The sequence below is a fragment of the Phalacrocorax aristotelis genome, chromosome 6 (assembly GCF_949628215.1).
Source record: "Phalacrocorax aristotelis chromosome 6, bGulAri2.1, whole genome shotgun sequence".
NCBI classification, from domain to species: Eukaryota; Metazoa; Chordata; class Aves; order Suliformes; family Phalacrocoracidae; genus Phalacrocorax; species Phalacrocorax aristotelis.
The window spans coordinates 12,434,433-12,449,116 of NC_134281.1; the positions used below are offsets into that span (position 1 = coordinate 12,434,433).

General features: G+C 44.6%; 3 protein-coding genes across 3 annotated transcripts in view; 1 reads left to right on the top strand and 2 right to left on the bottom strand.

Annotated features, from left to right (window-relative positions):
• Positions 1-14,684, bottom strand: part of TMEM43 (transmembrane protein 43) — a 494,721-nt gene that overhangs the window by 152,247 nt on the left and 327,790 nt on the right. The gene's annotated exons all lie outside the window — the stretch shown is intronic.
• On the bottom strand, positions 64-12,168 carry CFAP100 (cilia and flagella associated protein 100). Its single transcript, XM_075095999.1, has 14 exons — positions 12,099-12,168; positions 11,636-11,742; positions 10,056-10,248; positions 9,357-9,424; positions 8,531-8,694; positions 7,830-7,910; positions 7,046-7,224; positions 6,805-6,967; positions 5,213-5,261; positions 4,507-4,658; positions 3,570-3,705; positions 2,895-3,097; positions 1,259-1,352; positions 64-271 (listed from the first exon to the last, which is right to left on the bottom strand). Exons 1-14 carry the CDS (start codon positions 12,163-12,165, stop codon positions 158-160), a joined length of 1,770 nt encoding a protein of 589 aa, XP_074952100.1. The 5' UTR covers positions 12,166-12,168; the 3' UTR covers positions 64-157.
• Positions 3,435-14,684, top strand: part of KLF15 (KLF transcription factor 15) — a 46,766-nt gene continuing 35,516 nt past the window's right edge. The window contains exons 1-2 of the mRNA XM_075095990.1: positions 3,435-3,605; positions 3,710-3,812. Of these exons, the coding sequence (XP_074952091.1) occupies positions 3,531-3,605; positions 3,710-3,812 (178 nt within the window). The 5' untranslated portion in view covers positions 3,435-3,530. The remainder of the gene's footprint in view (positions 3,606-3,709; positions 3,813-14,684) is intronic.

A 14,684-nucleotide genomic window follows, 5' to 3' on the forward strand; every position in this document is an offset into this window, starting at 1 on the left:
CAAAAGACCAATAAGGGGGAAAAAGGGCCTGCCTGACACAGCAACTTTCCCTGGCCTCTTAGGGAAAAAGAGTTCTGTTAATCTTAACAGAATGTAGATCTATGAAAAACTTTCTGGAGCAGTATCAGCCCTACATACTGTGGTTAAGGCTGTGCTGTCAAGTGAAATAATAGAGTTGTTCTTCTTTCTCCTTATCCCTTTGTTCTTGGCTCTGCTTTCTCTTCTCCTTCCTGGCAGGTGGGTTGGAACGGAACACCAGCCTGCTGCCACTCTGCAGAGGAAGAAGAGGGGCGTGCATCAGTGCCGTGTTGCAGTGGTGTGTCTGAACCACACAGTCAGAGCTGCTTCACGCTGCCAGGCTCTCCTCTTGTGAGGGGTCATGGCCCCTTGTTGTCTGGTTTCTAGGCAGGTTTCAGTGTGTCTATTAAATGTGTTTTTTCTATTAGAAAATGAGTGTGAAGCACCTGGAGGCCATGTGTGTGCTTGTGCTTCAGCTTCTACTACATACTATTGCACCTGCAACTGGTTCCTGACTAAAGTTTTATTTGTACTATCTCAGGAGGAAGGGAAGCTGGAAGTCCAAAGAAATGTCTGAGGGAGCCTGCAGAACCTTCTTCTTTTATCTTGAGTAATGGGGCAGGGACTCATGGCGCCTGTTCTCAATCGCCCATGCTGTCACCAGCTTGGGGTGTGACTGAGAGCTGGGGTGTCCTCACTGTCATGTTGACCTGTGAGACATGCAGCAGGAGCTGTGGCCTGACGCTCCTCACTGTGCCTCCTGAGGGCCAAAGCTCAGTTTGGCATAATGTGGAACATGCCAAAAAAGGTATGGTTTGATGGTACGGCTGAGCTGATCTAGGGCTTGGCTGCGGCTGTCAGGAGTGTCTTGCTGCAGCCCAGTTCCTCATTTGCTGCTTTTCATGCTTTTTTAAATACTGCCAAGTTAACAAGTTGAAATGAGCTTACAGAGGAAAATTACAAGTAATGGAGGGGGCCATGTGACCAGGACAGAAGGACAGGAGGATGATGGTGGAGGGACACTGAGCTGGAATAACTCACAGTATAACTGGCTTCCCAGCAGTTGCTTAAGTTATGTCAGTCCTGTACATCAGGCTACACTTGAGTATGGGTGCCTTCCCCACTCAGCTATGGAGGCCCCATGTAACATTCTTCCCTTAAACACTTGATGTGCAAGTACCCCCTGCTTCTCTGAAGTGGGCTGTTGAGACGAGGTGTTCCTATGTATTACTGCACTTACTGGCTTTTTTATAGTTGCCTGCGATTTTTCCAGGGTCCTTTGCAATCTTTCTTCCTCCTGCTGCTTCTGCTGTCTCAGCTTTTCCTCTCTGAGTCTTTTGAAGGGAGCAAATAAAGGATGGGTTAAATGTGTGGTGCAGCTACATCGAATATGCTTTTGACACACAGCATCAACACCTAATATCACATCTCACATTACATCTTAACATCTAACAGTGTAAGACCACCAGAGCAAAGAGGTTTGGGTATAGCCGATGCTGGAGTTTGTTGCTGTGAAGGTGGTGAGAGGAAAACACTTGCTGCAGTTGATCCTACTCTTCCTGGAGTGAGGGGTGGAAAAGGCATGTCAAGCTTTGCAAATAGAGATGTCAGATAGTTGTTCTCTGTCACAGATGTGCTCTGTACCACCTTCAGCAGGTGACTTATGCCCTACAGTTGACACCAGCGTGCTCACCAGCTTTGTGGGTGAAAGATGCTTATTGTGCCTTAAGTCCTCACGAGCACAGCCAAGTCTGTAATGTGCAGCTGTGAGTAGGAGGGTTTTACATCCATGGAGCTACACTTTGCCTAAATGGGGACAGTGGAGGCCAATACTGTTAAGTGGCTCCAATTCCCCATAGAAATGAAGTGCTGGAACAGAAATGGGCTCAAGCTACGGAACACTGCAGTGGAGAGGAAGTGAATTCTTCATCTTGTGATCTTTGGGAAAAGTTTAAATGCTCTTTGAAGGTTTTTTGTGTTTGGTTGGTTCTGCTTTTAATTTGGGGGGGTTAGATTCCTTCCTGAATTATTCTCGTCCATTCCCAGAGTAGAATAAATGTGTGTCTCATTTCTTTTGTAAGTTAAGAGTGCAAAACCGTTCACAGGATGTCAGGAAGAAGCATCACACCCTTTCTACTACACAGGTGAAGAAAGATGCAGAGAAAGAGACTAACTAAGAGGGAAATGTCACTGTTCTGGCTTTAAATCCTCACATTTCAATTTTTTTTTTCCTCTGCTGGATCTGATTCACCTGAGGATGGCCAGATGCAATCAGCTGTCCAGCTTCATCTTTGCTATTTGTGAAGGGAAATTTCATGTGTGTAACTGTGTGTTAATTAGCTACTCTTTAATTTAATAATACAAGTGAAACTTAAGAGTTTTGTAGAAGAAACATTTAAAGGCTGGCATTGCTGGCAAATGCCCTTATGTATCTATTGAAGCCTGACAAAATATCAGGGCGTGTCAGACTTTGAGTGTTCAGTAACTACAGAGGCGTACTTTTCTATTTAATCAGTTTAAATATTGTTACTGCAGATTGTCCTCTTAAAATGATTATTCTCATAATTGAATCTGGTTTTGGGTTTTTTTTTGTTTGGTTAGTTTTTTCCTTCTTCCAGATTTTGCCCTTTTCTAATGTAGCTTCCAGGTCTTTTCTAAGGTAACTGTTGGCTGCTGCTCGCTGAGCAGGAGATGCAAGTACTATGAACGCGAAACCCTTACCAAAGTAAAATGGGATGGAATGGTCACATGGCTTTCAGATTGCTGTTACAGCTTCCTGAGTTGATCTGACAAATTTGGCTCTTTCAGTGGCTTTCATTTTGGCTGTCAACATTTAAAAATAGAGGCCCCATTTCCAGAAGAGGGTCTTGTCTTACCTTATCCTCTGTTCCTTTTTTTTGGCTTTCTCAGCCTGTTCTATCTTTGCTGGTGGGATTCTCTCCAGGTTGTCCAGTAAATCACTGAGCTGTTTTTCTATCACCATTAGCATCTGCACTGTCTGCAGGTTTGTCTCATTTTCTCCAGTGCAGTGGCAATAGACTTCCAGCACCTTCTTGTTCAGGCTTCTAAGCATTTTGTCCTAGAAATGAGAGGAGATACGGTGAGAGGCACAGCTGAGTTCTGCCCAGTGGAACCACAACACCCCTCCAAAAGCAAAGGAAATCAGTACACTGTAGTTCCCTCAACAAGACTCAGTTTCTTGTTCCCCAGTTTGCTTAGCACCAGTGTCTGGGATAGATGGCTGTATGGAGCCATTCTTCGCTTGGTCTTAACTTCCCAGCTTTGCTGTGGCCGGGGACAGGTTGCAGCTGCGCAGTTGCTTCTGCAAGCTCTCCTCCCACCTCGTAGCAGCTGCATGGAGCAGACACATTTGCTGCCTCAGCAGTGCCCCCAAAACTGCCCTTATTATAGCTCCATTGCTGAGAAACAGTGTTGATCCCTCCCCAGTGCAACCCACTATCTGTTTTTTTTTTTCCCCAGGGTGCGTACAGCTGGTGAGAGGAACCATTTATATGCATGCTAACCCCCCTTGCCGTGATCACGGGATATACCTGGTCATCAGCTTTGTTTTCTTCAGAAGAAAAGAGGTGAACTTTAAGCTTGAGATCTGCTACTTTCTCTTCTTCCTTGGCGATGGAGGATTTGAGGGTGAGTATCTGCTGTTTCAGCTCTGCTAACTTCTTCTCCCTAGGCCAGAAGAGAAAGGAGGTATTTTGAAAGGGCATCTCTGAAACACATGACTCCTCTGCTGCTTTCCAGCCTGGGACCGTCCCTCCTGCTGCCGGCAGATGGAGGTAACACTTCATGCCATTGCTGGGGACCTTGCACCCACAGCTCTGAGACCAGAGGGAGCTTGTGGTTTTTCTGGATTAGTGGTTCCTGTGCTGGTGGGGGGAGGGAGAAGTAGCATAGCTAAACATCCAAGATTTTTTAATGAGTTAATGGGGGAAGTAGATTACCTTTACAAACTTTCACAAGGGGATAAGCTACACTTTAAATGGGAATATGTGTGTCTATCTGCCATTGAAATACTATATTGCAATCACACTCAGGTTCCCTGCTGGCTTCCTCTAGATTTGCATTGAGTTGGAATAGGTGCTGGTCTGGATCACTCCAGGACATGCCTTGTTTCGTCCTTTGATCTTTCTTTCTGAGAGTTACACAGTACTTCTGGCTTACGTCCACTCCAGGATGCTAAATGCATCAGTTCCCCAGCCTGTGCCTTGAGTCCCAAGCTCAAGTCCCATCTCCTAAATGACATAAATGGGACACTTTCCTAGGAACCCACAAGATGGTGAGTTGGATGGGCTGCAGCTGGGCTCTAAGGTATGCGAAAGAGACTCTGTTGTGTGCTGCGTGAACAGCATTATGTGTGGTCTGCAGCATGCAGCCTGATGGCAAGGTGCTAGCGGGGGAGAGAGGGGGTCACTTATGTTTGAAAGCTGGGTCACAGGGACCGCTTCCCACCGCTTGCAGGCTCACACTTACATGCTTTCATGTGTGGTGATGAAAGTGTGTTGGACTTTGTCCAAACATTCCTCAGTCTCCTGGGAATTCTGGATGAAGGACAAGTTCTCTTCCTCCATCTCCGCGAAAATAGACAGCAGTTGTTGGGGATCAGTAAAATACAACTCAGGCTCCTGGAGTGGAAAACACACATGATGAGTTTTAGTCCTCCTCTAGCTTCTTTTCTGTTGAACTACATGGAGGTTAGTCTGCACCAGCCCTGCTGTTCAAATGCTCTCCTAACTAGAGAGGTCCGTGACTGTCCACCTCCCTGCCATGTGCGTAGCTTTATGCTGCCTCAGCAGCTCACCCCTAAAACATGTTGCATTTTGGGGAATAAAATGTGGTGCAAACATCTGGGGGAAAACTTCAATTTCAGATCTAAAACAATAACTTCACTAATTTCAAAATCTAGCATTATATGATGTCATATCTTGTTGGGGGATGGCAAGCAAGCTTTGATGGTAGGTTTTTGGGAAGTGGAGGAGGAAAGTTAAACAAAGGTATTTATAATATGTGTTGCTAAAACATGAACGTTTATGAATGTATAAACATACATTTATAATTAGTGGCTACAGTAACTCCTCAATACCATAATGAATGGTTAGAAGGTGACAGAAATTAATAACATCAATAAATGACACAGGACAAACAGAAATTGTAAATATTTCAACACGAGACTTCTGACCTCATCTTCGTCCGAACAGCTTTCACTTTCTGCATCCTCCAGTGAACTTCTGGAAAAGCATTTTGTGTATCAGGCCCTTAGAGAAATGATAGCTCAAAGCCCACCTTGTTAGTGAATTATGAACACTGTTGTTGTTTGCTGTTGCTGTTTGCCCCTGAGCAGTCCTTTCCACATTCACACATTTGGTCCCCTGTGGCTGTGGGCTATTTGGGGGTCAGTAGGAGTGAGGGGTCACACAAACATACAGTGTGTGAGCTATGTCTGTCCACAAGCAAGCTGCCTTTTGAGTTGCTCTGGGATCTGCTGGCCAGCAGGGTTGGGACATGATGCATGAGCGTCATGACACAGAGGGTGTTGAGCCAAATGCATCTAAACTCAATGGGAGGCTTTGGCTTTTGGGCAATGAGAAGGCAGATGTCAGAGCCTTATTAAAAAGGCTCAGGCAGCAGCACAGCAAGTGTAGAGAAAGCCTTGTGTTCTGTGTGGGATGTGATACTGCTCCTAAACAACATGCTGTAGCCACCATGGATGTCTCCAGTTTTTACCTGCCCTGGGAGAAGGGTGTTAAGTACTTCTTCCCCTGCACAGCCTCCTACCATTAATCAGCAGTGCAGCCTCTTTCTTCGCTGCTCTGCCCCAGGGACGAGCCAGTGCAAGAGCTGGAAGAGCAAAGCAAGAGGTGCCTGACTGATGTCAGCAGCAGAATCTGCTCATCACCTTCACTTGCATATGTCACCCTGTACCATGGAGGGGTGAAAAATCTGCATTTGTATCATCTTAGTGCCAGCCCCACTTGTGTCCTCATTGTTTCTGCCATGTGGTAGCAGCCCAGTAATTGCAGTGGCTTCATGATGGGTGGCACATGGCAGCCCTGCTTGGGAGAACCTGGCACCTGCAATGCTCTGAGTGGAGGCAGAGGAAATGGCCCTGCAAGCAATGACTTACTTCAAACTATTGATAGCCAGTTTTTTTGGTCTTAGGAGACTCACTAGCCACTTACACTTTGCTTTTCCATGCAATTACTTTCTTTGCCTCAAGAAGCTGGAGCAGTCATACTTGTCTCATACTCCCACCCACCCTTCTTCTTCTCAGGCCGTCCCTGCCTACATTACAGCAGTATCACTCTGCCTGCATCCCAGCATATACTGTCTGACAGCTCTTACTGAAAGTAGACAGCCAATGCAATGTGGGTCTACAGTGACCTTGGACCTTCATTAATGGCAAAACAACAGGCAGCTATTTGCATGGAGGCTGTGACCAACAGAGGGAACGAGTATCTCAGCCACAAATAGGCCACAGAGAAGCTTTGCTCCAGGACAAATACCCAAGATGTGATTCCTCCTGCGGGTACCTCAAGGCCCAAATTCTTTGGGCAAGGCTCTCAGCAGAGGATTTGAGGATGGAGCTCTGTTGGAGTAGGTACATAGGTAATGACTTGCACAACTGATGGCTTTCTACTGATATTTTGATTTGTTCCAATAAGACCCAGATCTCAGTATGCTCACAGCGAAGGTTTCCTCTGTACTGAGTCCTAGTCAGTTGAGTGCTTTCTACAGTACTTAAGTCTGTTGTTTGCATTGTCTTGTACTTACAGTTGTCTTGTTGATAGAGGCTTCAGGAATTTTTTGAGCTGTGGCCTGATCTCATGTAATGACCTGAAATCCAAACTTTTTGAAGACAGCAGGGAACCTGGCACATGTATATAACTGGTACTATAGGGACTGGCAGTGTTTGTCCTGGTCGTCAGACTGTGGCCTGGAGAAAAGAAGAAATGGACACTTAGAGCGTGGGGTTGTCCCAGAGAGGAGTGGGCAGCTCTTCCCTGGCACTCACCCTGCTCTGTGGTGGGAGGTGAGGCACCTTCTTCCTTAGCTTTGGATGCTGTTTTCATATCCTTTTCCTTTGTGTGCTTTTTTCCGTGTTCCTCCTGCCACTCTTTTGGAGATAGTTGATAGAGGAAGTCCCTATACATCTTGTACTCTTGCAGAGTATTCTTGAATCTGGATATATCACTGGGTTGAAAGAAGTGGACAAAGTTTGTTAGCAGGGAGGAAAGCCCCTGTTTGAATAGGTTCTTTCTAATGCTTGATATTTGGCTTCACCCAGAGAAGGGAAAAAGAGAGCGCATGTCTTTGTGGACATGCAAAGACAAATGGGAGCCTGCCCTGCGTGCCCTCTGTGGTTCCTCATGTGGAAGCTGTCTGGTCACATCTCTGTGGCCAGACCCTTACTGTGGCACTGGGCTTGCTAATTTGGCAATCTTTACTTGAAAATGAATGAGAAATCTTGCCAGCTCAACTCATAATGGGATTTTTTTTCATCTTTCCCCAGATCACAATTAAAATGCATTACTTAGTTTTGTTTGGTTTTTAATCGAGACTAGGCATTTAATTTTGGTTTTGGATTATTTATACTTTAAAAAATATAATTAAAAAACTAGTTGAGTTGTTTTAGAAGCAAAGCCAGAACCTGGAAAACAAAAGCTGAAACATTTTGACTCTCAAAATTGAACAATTTTAGAAATCTTTTTCCCCAATTCCCTTTTTCCCTGAGGGCTGTGAGGGTATAGCACTGTAGGGGCTGTAAAGGCTAGGCAGGAGTAGTGTGCAACCATTACCTTTGGAGGTTCTCTATTTGGGAAGTGATTGTCTGGATCTCCCTTATTTTCTTTGTCTTTGCTGCAGTTTCTTTTTCAGCACTAGGGAAGAATGCATAAACATAAGCCATGAAACAAATTAGCAGTGAGTGAGTAGTGAACTGAGTTGCATATAAAGCAGAGAAAAAGGTGTGGGGGGACACCACTAGAAATCTCTTATAGATGTATCCCTGGTGATGCCTGGCTCCAGCCTGAAGGCCCTGCTTGTCTTGGCAAAGAGAGTATGGGGTCCCAGTGATGCTTCCATGTTTAAGACCTCCCTAATTTGGCTGCTGCTGAGCATCAATTGCTCAGCCCTTGTGGTACCTGTAATGGGCCAAAGTGCTCAACTGCTTCACTTAGGGGACTGTTCCTGCTGTGAGGCATTGGACAGAAGCATCTCCCTCTCATAAGGGTGTTGTGAGAAGAATCAAAGTGGTGGGGCCAACAGCAGGTTCCTTGCTGCAGCCAAATCAAGGGCTTTTGCAGTGAGGGGATTCCCCAGCTATTGTTCTTCCTCTCTTTCATTGAGTGTGTGGGGAGAAAGTGCCACCAGGACTGTAACTCTGGGCAAACTCAGACATAGAGCATTTGCTAGCCAAAACGCTGCAGGAAGGTCAAGCAAAAGACCTCCTGTTTCCAGCACAGAAGAGTACATGGGTAGTTCCCTCAACTTTCATTACATCTTCAGAGCTTGAACAGAGTTTTTATGGTTCTCCTTCAGGAACTCATCAAACATGGCAGAATCCTGCTCCAGGTAGTATTCAGCCTTTTCCAGCTTGCTTTCCTCATTCTTTGCTATGGTCTCCATCCTTTGAATCTCATCTCGCTTTACTGCCATGGCATACTGAAATGAACCCAAAAGGCAAGAGAGTCACATCGGTTCATTGATTTTGGAGGTATATTGGCTTAGCTTTGGTTTTGTTATATATAACTGCTATAAGGTAATAATCTTATTACCTTATAGTTGTTGGTGTAGAGGGTAAGGAGTAAGTGTCTTAGTGCAAACTAGGTACATAGAGGCCAGGAGATATTTCAAAAGTAACATAGCAAATAAACAGTGAAATTAAAGACAGAATCCAGAAGTCCCAGCACTGCATTAACTCCTGGCTGATAAAAATTGATTCAGTTGTGTTACAGCACAATAACAGAGGTGAATAATGGGGATATTCCATCACGGCTCCCTTATTTTGAGTTCAGAATCACTCCCAGCTCTAATTCTGCAGGAATTCAGCAGGAGCCAAAAGGTCATAATCTCACAAATTAAATAGTTGCATGGATGCTACTGCATGGTGTGAATGGCGTATGTTCCTTTCTTTCTTGGTTGGGAATTGCTGAGCTGTAGACTATGGGTGTCTTTAACACAGGACTTGGACAATCAGTTCATGAGGTCTGATGTGTGCCTCCTTGGTTTGACCTGCAGGCAATGGATCTCAGGGAGAAAAAAAACAAGTAACACAGGGAAGAATTATTAAAGGAACAGAAAGTAACATTCCTAAAGCCAAGTACCTCAAGTAAAAATATCTCTCTTCTGTCATTTATGTAGTCACGGAAGGCCTGCTTTTCTAATGGGTAATCTGAAATGAGGAGATAAAGTTGGTCAGACTAGAGGGGGAAACATGGCCAAGGCAAAACACAGTGAATATGGAGGCTGCCGTGAGCATGGATGTGATGCCACTGGAGCCAGCAATACTGATTATTTTATTGTAGTTTTGACCTTGTTTAGGATCAGTTTCGTATGGGCTTTTGTGGAGTAAAACCAGGTAGAATGGAGTGGAGAATATGGTCCTTACAAAGGTCAATGTCCTCTAGACATTAATGGCAAAGCTACCCCTCATGTCAGAGGCAGAAGATTTGGGCCCACAGCCACTAAAATCCAATTTGAGGTCAGCTTAGTAGAAATGTCTGCATGTCACAAGGTCCTGCAAACTCTCAGCTGACTCCAAGCTGATTCCCAGAGCTCACAGCTACTGCAGAGGCTGGTGGAATCCAGGCTACTGTGGTGGGGGTGATACATGCTCCACATGTAATGCATGAGATGGAGATGCCCCAGCTGCACAGAGGTTGGCAAGATGCAGCATGTAACTGTTGCGTCTGCAAGAGCTCACCAAAGTCATCTAGAGCTAACTGCTACTCCCATCCCCTCTTTGATTTTTACTGTAGGCTTTTACCCAGCTGAGCTGCACCACTACAAAAACTGTTCCCTACCTTCTTTAATGGATATCTTCCATGAAAGACTCTCCTGAAGAGTTTTCAGTCTCTCTTCATTTGTTGCCTGTTTTCTGCCCTCCTCTTCTTCCTCCTTTTGCAGAGCTTCCCTGAACCCCTTTTGCCTTGCTTTTAATTTAGTGGAGTAAGTAATTTTCTCATGGATTTTCATGGTCTTCATCCTTTCACGTTCCTATGAGAAGTCAGTTATGTGGACAGTTTGATTATGTGCTTTGTTTGCTGTGGTTGAATGATTATTCACAGTTTAGAAATTTGCAGGCTACTGATACACTGCTGATGCATGTTTGCCTGGTTTATCTGACTAATCCCAGTGTTACTCTTTCCTGAGGCAACTGAAACACTTCTTTTCTTAGCATTTGTTCTTATAAGTTTGTTGATTTGTATTCCGCATCTAGCCACCAGCTGTGTCTGTTTGTACCTACTCAGTGTCCTCATTTTTCCTTCCTGGATTATTCCTGGGAGAGAATGGAAATTTTCAGAGATTCATCCTTCAAGTCCCCTAGTAAAAGGGAACAACAGGATAGCTCACACTCAATACCAACTTGGTCCACTTTCACAAAGGCATGTAAACCCTCAAGTTCAGATTGAGAGGATCTATTCAAACCCACGCCAGACCTTTCTGGAGGGTAAAAGGTTCTTCATGCTCAGTGCTTTCACACGGGCTGACGCATAATTCATTGCTTTTTGCACAGTTTGGGCATGGGTTAGGCTGAGGACATCACTCAGCAGACATCCTTAGTGAACTTTTTCTTAAGCCGTTCCCCGTACTTACATAGTGACCTTCAACCCAAGCTAAAACCAGATTATCAGTCATGAATGTGAGGTGAGGAGGCTTGCTTAAGCTTGTTTGGAGACCTCCCTTTGTGATTTAGAAAGAAAGACCTCTTGCTTCCACACTACTGCCTGACTTCTGCAACCACATGCAACAATCTGACCTCTCAGAGGAGTGACAACCTCTCCATGACTTCCCACCCCGCTTTGGATTGCATGCCCTAAGGAAAGTCCTCTGCAGAAATAAGGAAGAAAGAGACATTCCTGAGACCCCGCTCTCTGGTCTGGTGGGTTGCAATTCCCTCTTATGGAGAGAAACCTAAAGCATGAAACCCATGTCATCCTTCTTCCTAGGCATTCATTTATTGGCAGTTCAGAAGGAGGCCACATCAAACATTGGAATACAGCTTCCCAAACATAAAGCCAAGCCTGTTGAAGTGGAAAGCAAGAGATCTTGCACTAAAATTTTATGTAGAACTCCATGCTAACTGCCTTGGCAGATATCTTCTCCAGGAACAGGAGTGAATGGTAAATCTACCTTGAAGTAAGAAAACAAAGTGGCAATATCCAGATTTTACGCTAGCAACCAGCAAGCCTGTGCTCAGAGCTGCTCTTGGTAAAGTTCATCTTTCATCATGGACTTCAGTGGACTTGAAGCTGATCTGGGGGAATCTCAGCTGAATTTGGCAGCTATTGTTTGTATGCACTGAATTTTGGTGTCATGTTGGTTGGTTTCCTGCCCTAGTGAACTGCTTGTATGTACATTGGCCTAAAGCATGTATACGTACCGCCTTAGCCTTTTTTCTTTCCTTGTCCCTTATTGAGAAGATATCAACATCTGGAGGAATTGTAAATGGATTTTTCACTGGGTTTTCTTCATCCTCTTCTGGGCTTACTGAAAAAAATGGATGTGGAAGACACAAGGAAGAATACCAGGACCCAGCGCAAACGCACTCTGCTGCATCATGCCTGAAGGGTGGGCAGCTGTGCTCACAGCTGGAGATGTTTTATGACGCTGAACCAAGAATGGGGAACTGGATAGGGCTTATAAGAAGCCAGTGACATAACTGAGACCTCTGTATGGTTTATGGCACTTTACCATATCTGCTGATCAACTCAGGATTTCAACCAGGGATTTTTGCGAGTCTGGAGCTGATTTACCTGTTTCATCCGATCATGGGCACAAGAGTCTGAATCCAGGCCTCTCCTTTGACCTAACAATGAAAAGGTGCCGGAGCTTTGTGACCTCACCTGACAGCGCAAGCTGGGTTTCCATTCCAGGTTTGGAAGATGTTGATTCTGTATGTGGAGATGACATCTTTGACCCTGGTCCAAGGAAAACCATAAACAAATCAATCAGCAGGGACCTGCCAGTAACTGACGCAGTTTTTACAGCAGTGATGGGCCTAGGGGTTTTCTGGGCTTTAACCACTGAGACTTTTGTGTCTGTAGGAATTAACAAATAGCTTCGGTAAACTGGAAAATATTTGTGTTCTGACCCCAAAAAGGAGATGGTCATCCCTGGCTTATATGAAAGCTGTGTAAAACCAAGTTCTTCTTACACACTGATGGGAAAGCAAAGACAAAATAATTTGGAGATAACAAGCAACTCAAGTCCCTTGCCTCTTGTTCCACCCACATCTCCAGTTCTGATCCACACACATTATTTTTCATCCTTCTATTGCTGGTTCACAAGCAACATTTTTGATCCCTAAAGCTCTTACCAGTAATTGCTTCAGCACTGTGGGTTTCTTGCGATAAGGCTGAACGATTGCTGGAAAGCACAGACATGCTGTAGGGAACTCTGTCGTGTTTAATTTTAGGCTGGCAAACTGTTGAAGGTTAGGTTTTTGTTTCTTTGAATCCAGTCTCTTTTTGTCGTCTTTGCTATGGGTCCTAGGGGAAAAGGCATAACTGTAACGATCTCACAAAGAACAGACAGGCCATTGTTAGAGTTATCCTCTAATCAACAAAGGCAGCAAGCTGGGTCCCAGTGAGGTATTAGTTCAACTGATGCAATTCTGCTGCTGGGACCGTTTCTGATCTGCACTGGTATAAGACACAGCAGAAAATATCCTCTTCCACTTGCACTACTTTTAAGGCTATTTAGAGCATTTTTTTTTTTTTTTTTGCTCTGAACAGCCTCCAGTTTCTATGTATTTTGAGCTAAACTCATCTGGCCTAATTTCCATGTATGTCCTTGGCGTTTTGTGTTTCCTATTGGCTGTGTTTCTGCAGCTGCCCAATTAGTGTCTTATTCTTTGGAAGTGTCAGGCTTTCACTGTTGATGAGACATAGAGGCTGAGGTGGAATTTAGGCTGTTTGAATACATCCCAAATGTTTTCTCTCTCCTCTTCAGTTCTTGAAGTACCTTTTCCAAAAACCCCTTAAACTGGTTGCTTAGTTTTCACGTCTCTCGGAACTTTGCGTAACTTAATGGGATGTTTTTCTCTAGGGGTCCCTCATCTGCGTCCTGGAACCACATGACCCCTGATGATGATGTGAGTTTTGGAGAAAACCCCATCAGGGCAGGGGTAGGAAGGCAGTCAAACATCTGCAGTGTTCAGTTGAATACGCTTTGTGAATTATGCAGAGCAGTTGCAGCAAACACCTGGATGTTCAACCCTCTTAGTGCACACCTTGACTTCTGTAATTGAAAACCCTTCTCATAAAAATCTTCTTGTTCATGTGGTTGACTTGAATTCCAGCTACAGGGAATGGGACTGAAAAGCAGGACCTGACAGAGGGTACTGGCATATGGAAAATAATTGTCGGTGAAACCCTTGGAGATAAAAACTGCTTTAGAATATAATTTTAGCAAAGTATAGATTATTTATAAGTTATTTATAAGTTAGTTCTAAGATTAACTTATAAATATTCATTTTATTAAGGTATTTATGGTTTGAGGTTGTTAGTTTTTTTTTAATAGGTTGTTTGCACATTACTTTGGAAATGCCAAAAGCTACAGAAGTGCTAGTTGTGCCAATTATAATTATTAAGCTCAATAATTCAAGTAGAAAATTGCTTTGTTGCTAGAATCATTTGGCATATATTTCACTGCCTCTGACATTTTTGTTTCAGTAGCTACATACCAATGGCCAGTAGTATGTGAATCAATAGGTGAGACACTCGTGGTTTTAATGTACTGAAATATTTATTCAGTGCTTTTCCCTAGCATCAAGCTGCTGCACAAAAAAAAAATCTGCCAGAGTAAACATGCAAACAGTTCTTAAAAATATTACAATAAAAGCCATACACCATGTTCCCAGAGGACTGGACGAGCCTGTGTTTTATACACTCAAATGATTTAAATGATACGATCGCTTGCAGAGAAGGCTCGTTATGCTCACTGGGAAACCACTCCAAGTTTTGAGCTACAGAGCAACTCTTCCAGGGACAGATGTGTCTCATTTCCCAGTAAATACCCCCCGACTTGCACATGGAGGAGGAGGTGGTCAGTGCGTGCGATCTCCCGGTCACACACACCAGCACCTCAACTTGTCCGAGTGAGACACTGTACCTGATGTCAAAAACAGAGAAGAAATTGCTGTGATTGCCCTCACGCCTTTATTTTTTGGTTTCTCACCTAAAAAGCAGCTTCTTCAGGCTCCTCTCCTTGGTGGGGCCGTGGTCAGACGTGGATGTGGCCGCAGCGCAGCTCGGCTCAGCTCCAGGCTTTAGCCGTCTCTTGTTTGCACTGCCATGGAAACCCGCACTCCTGTTGCCGGGTGGCATCTGACCCGCAGGCATGGGAGGGATCCATCGCTCCCTTCTGGCGTTAGGCCTGGGTCTCCTGCGGCCGGACAACCATCCCTACACCAGTGGAGTGGGGCTGAG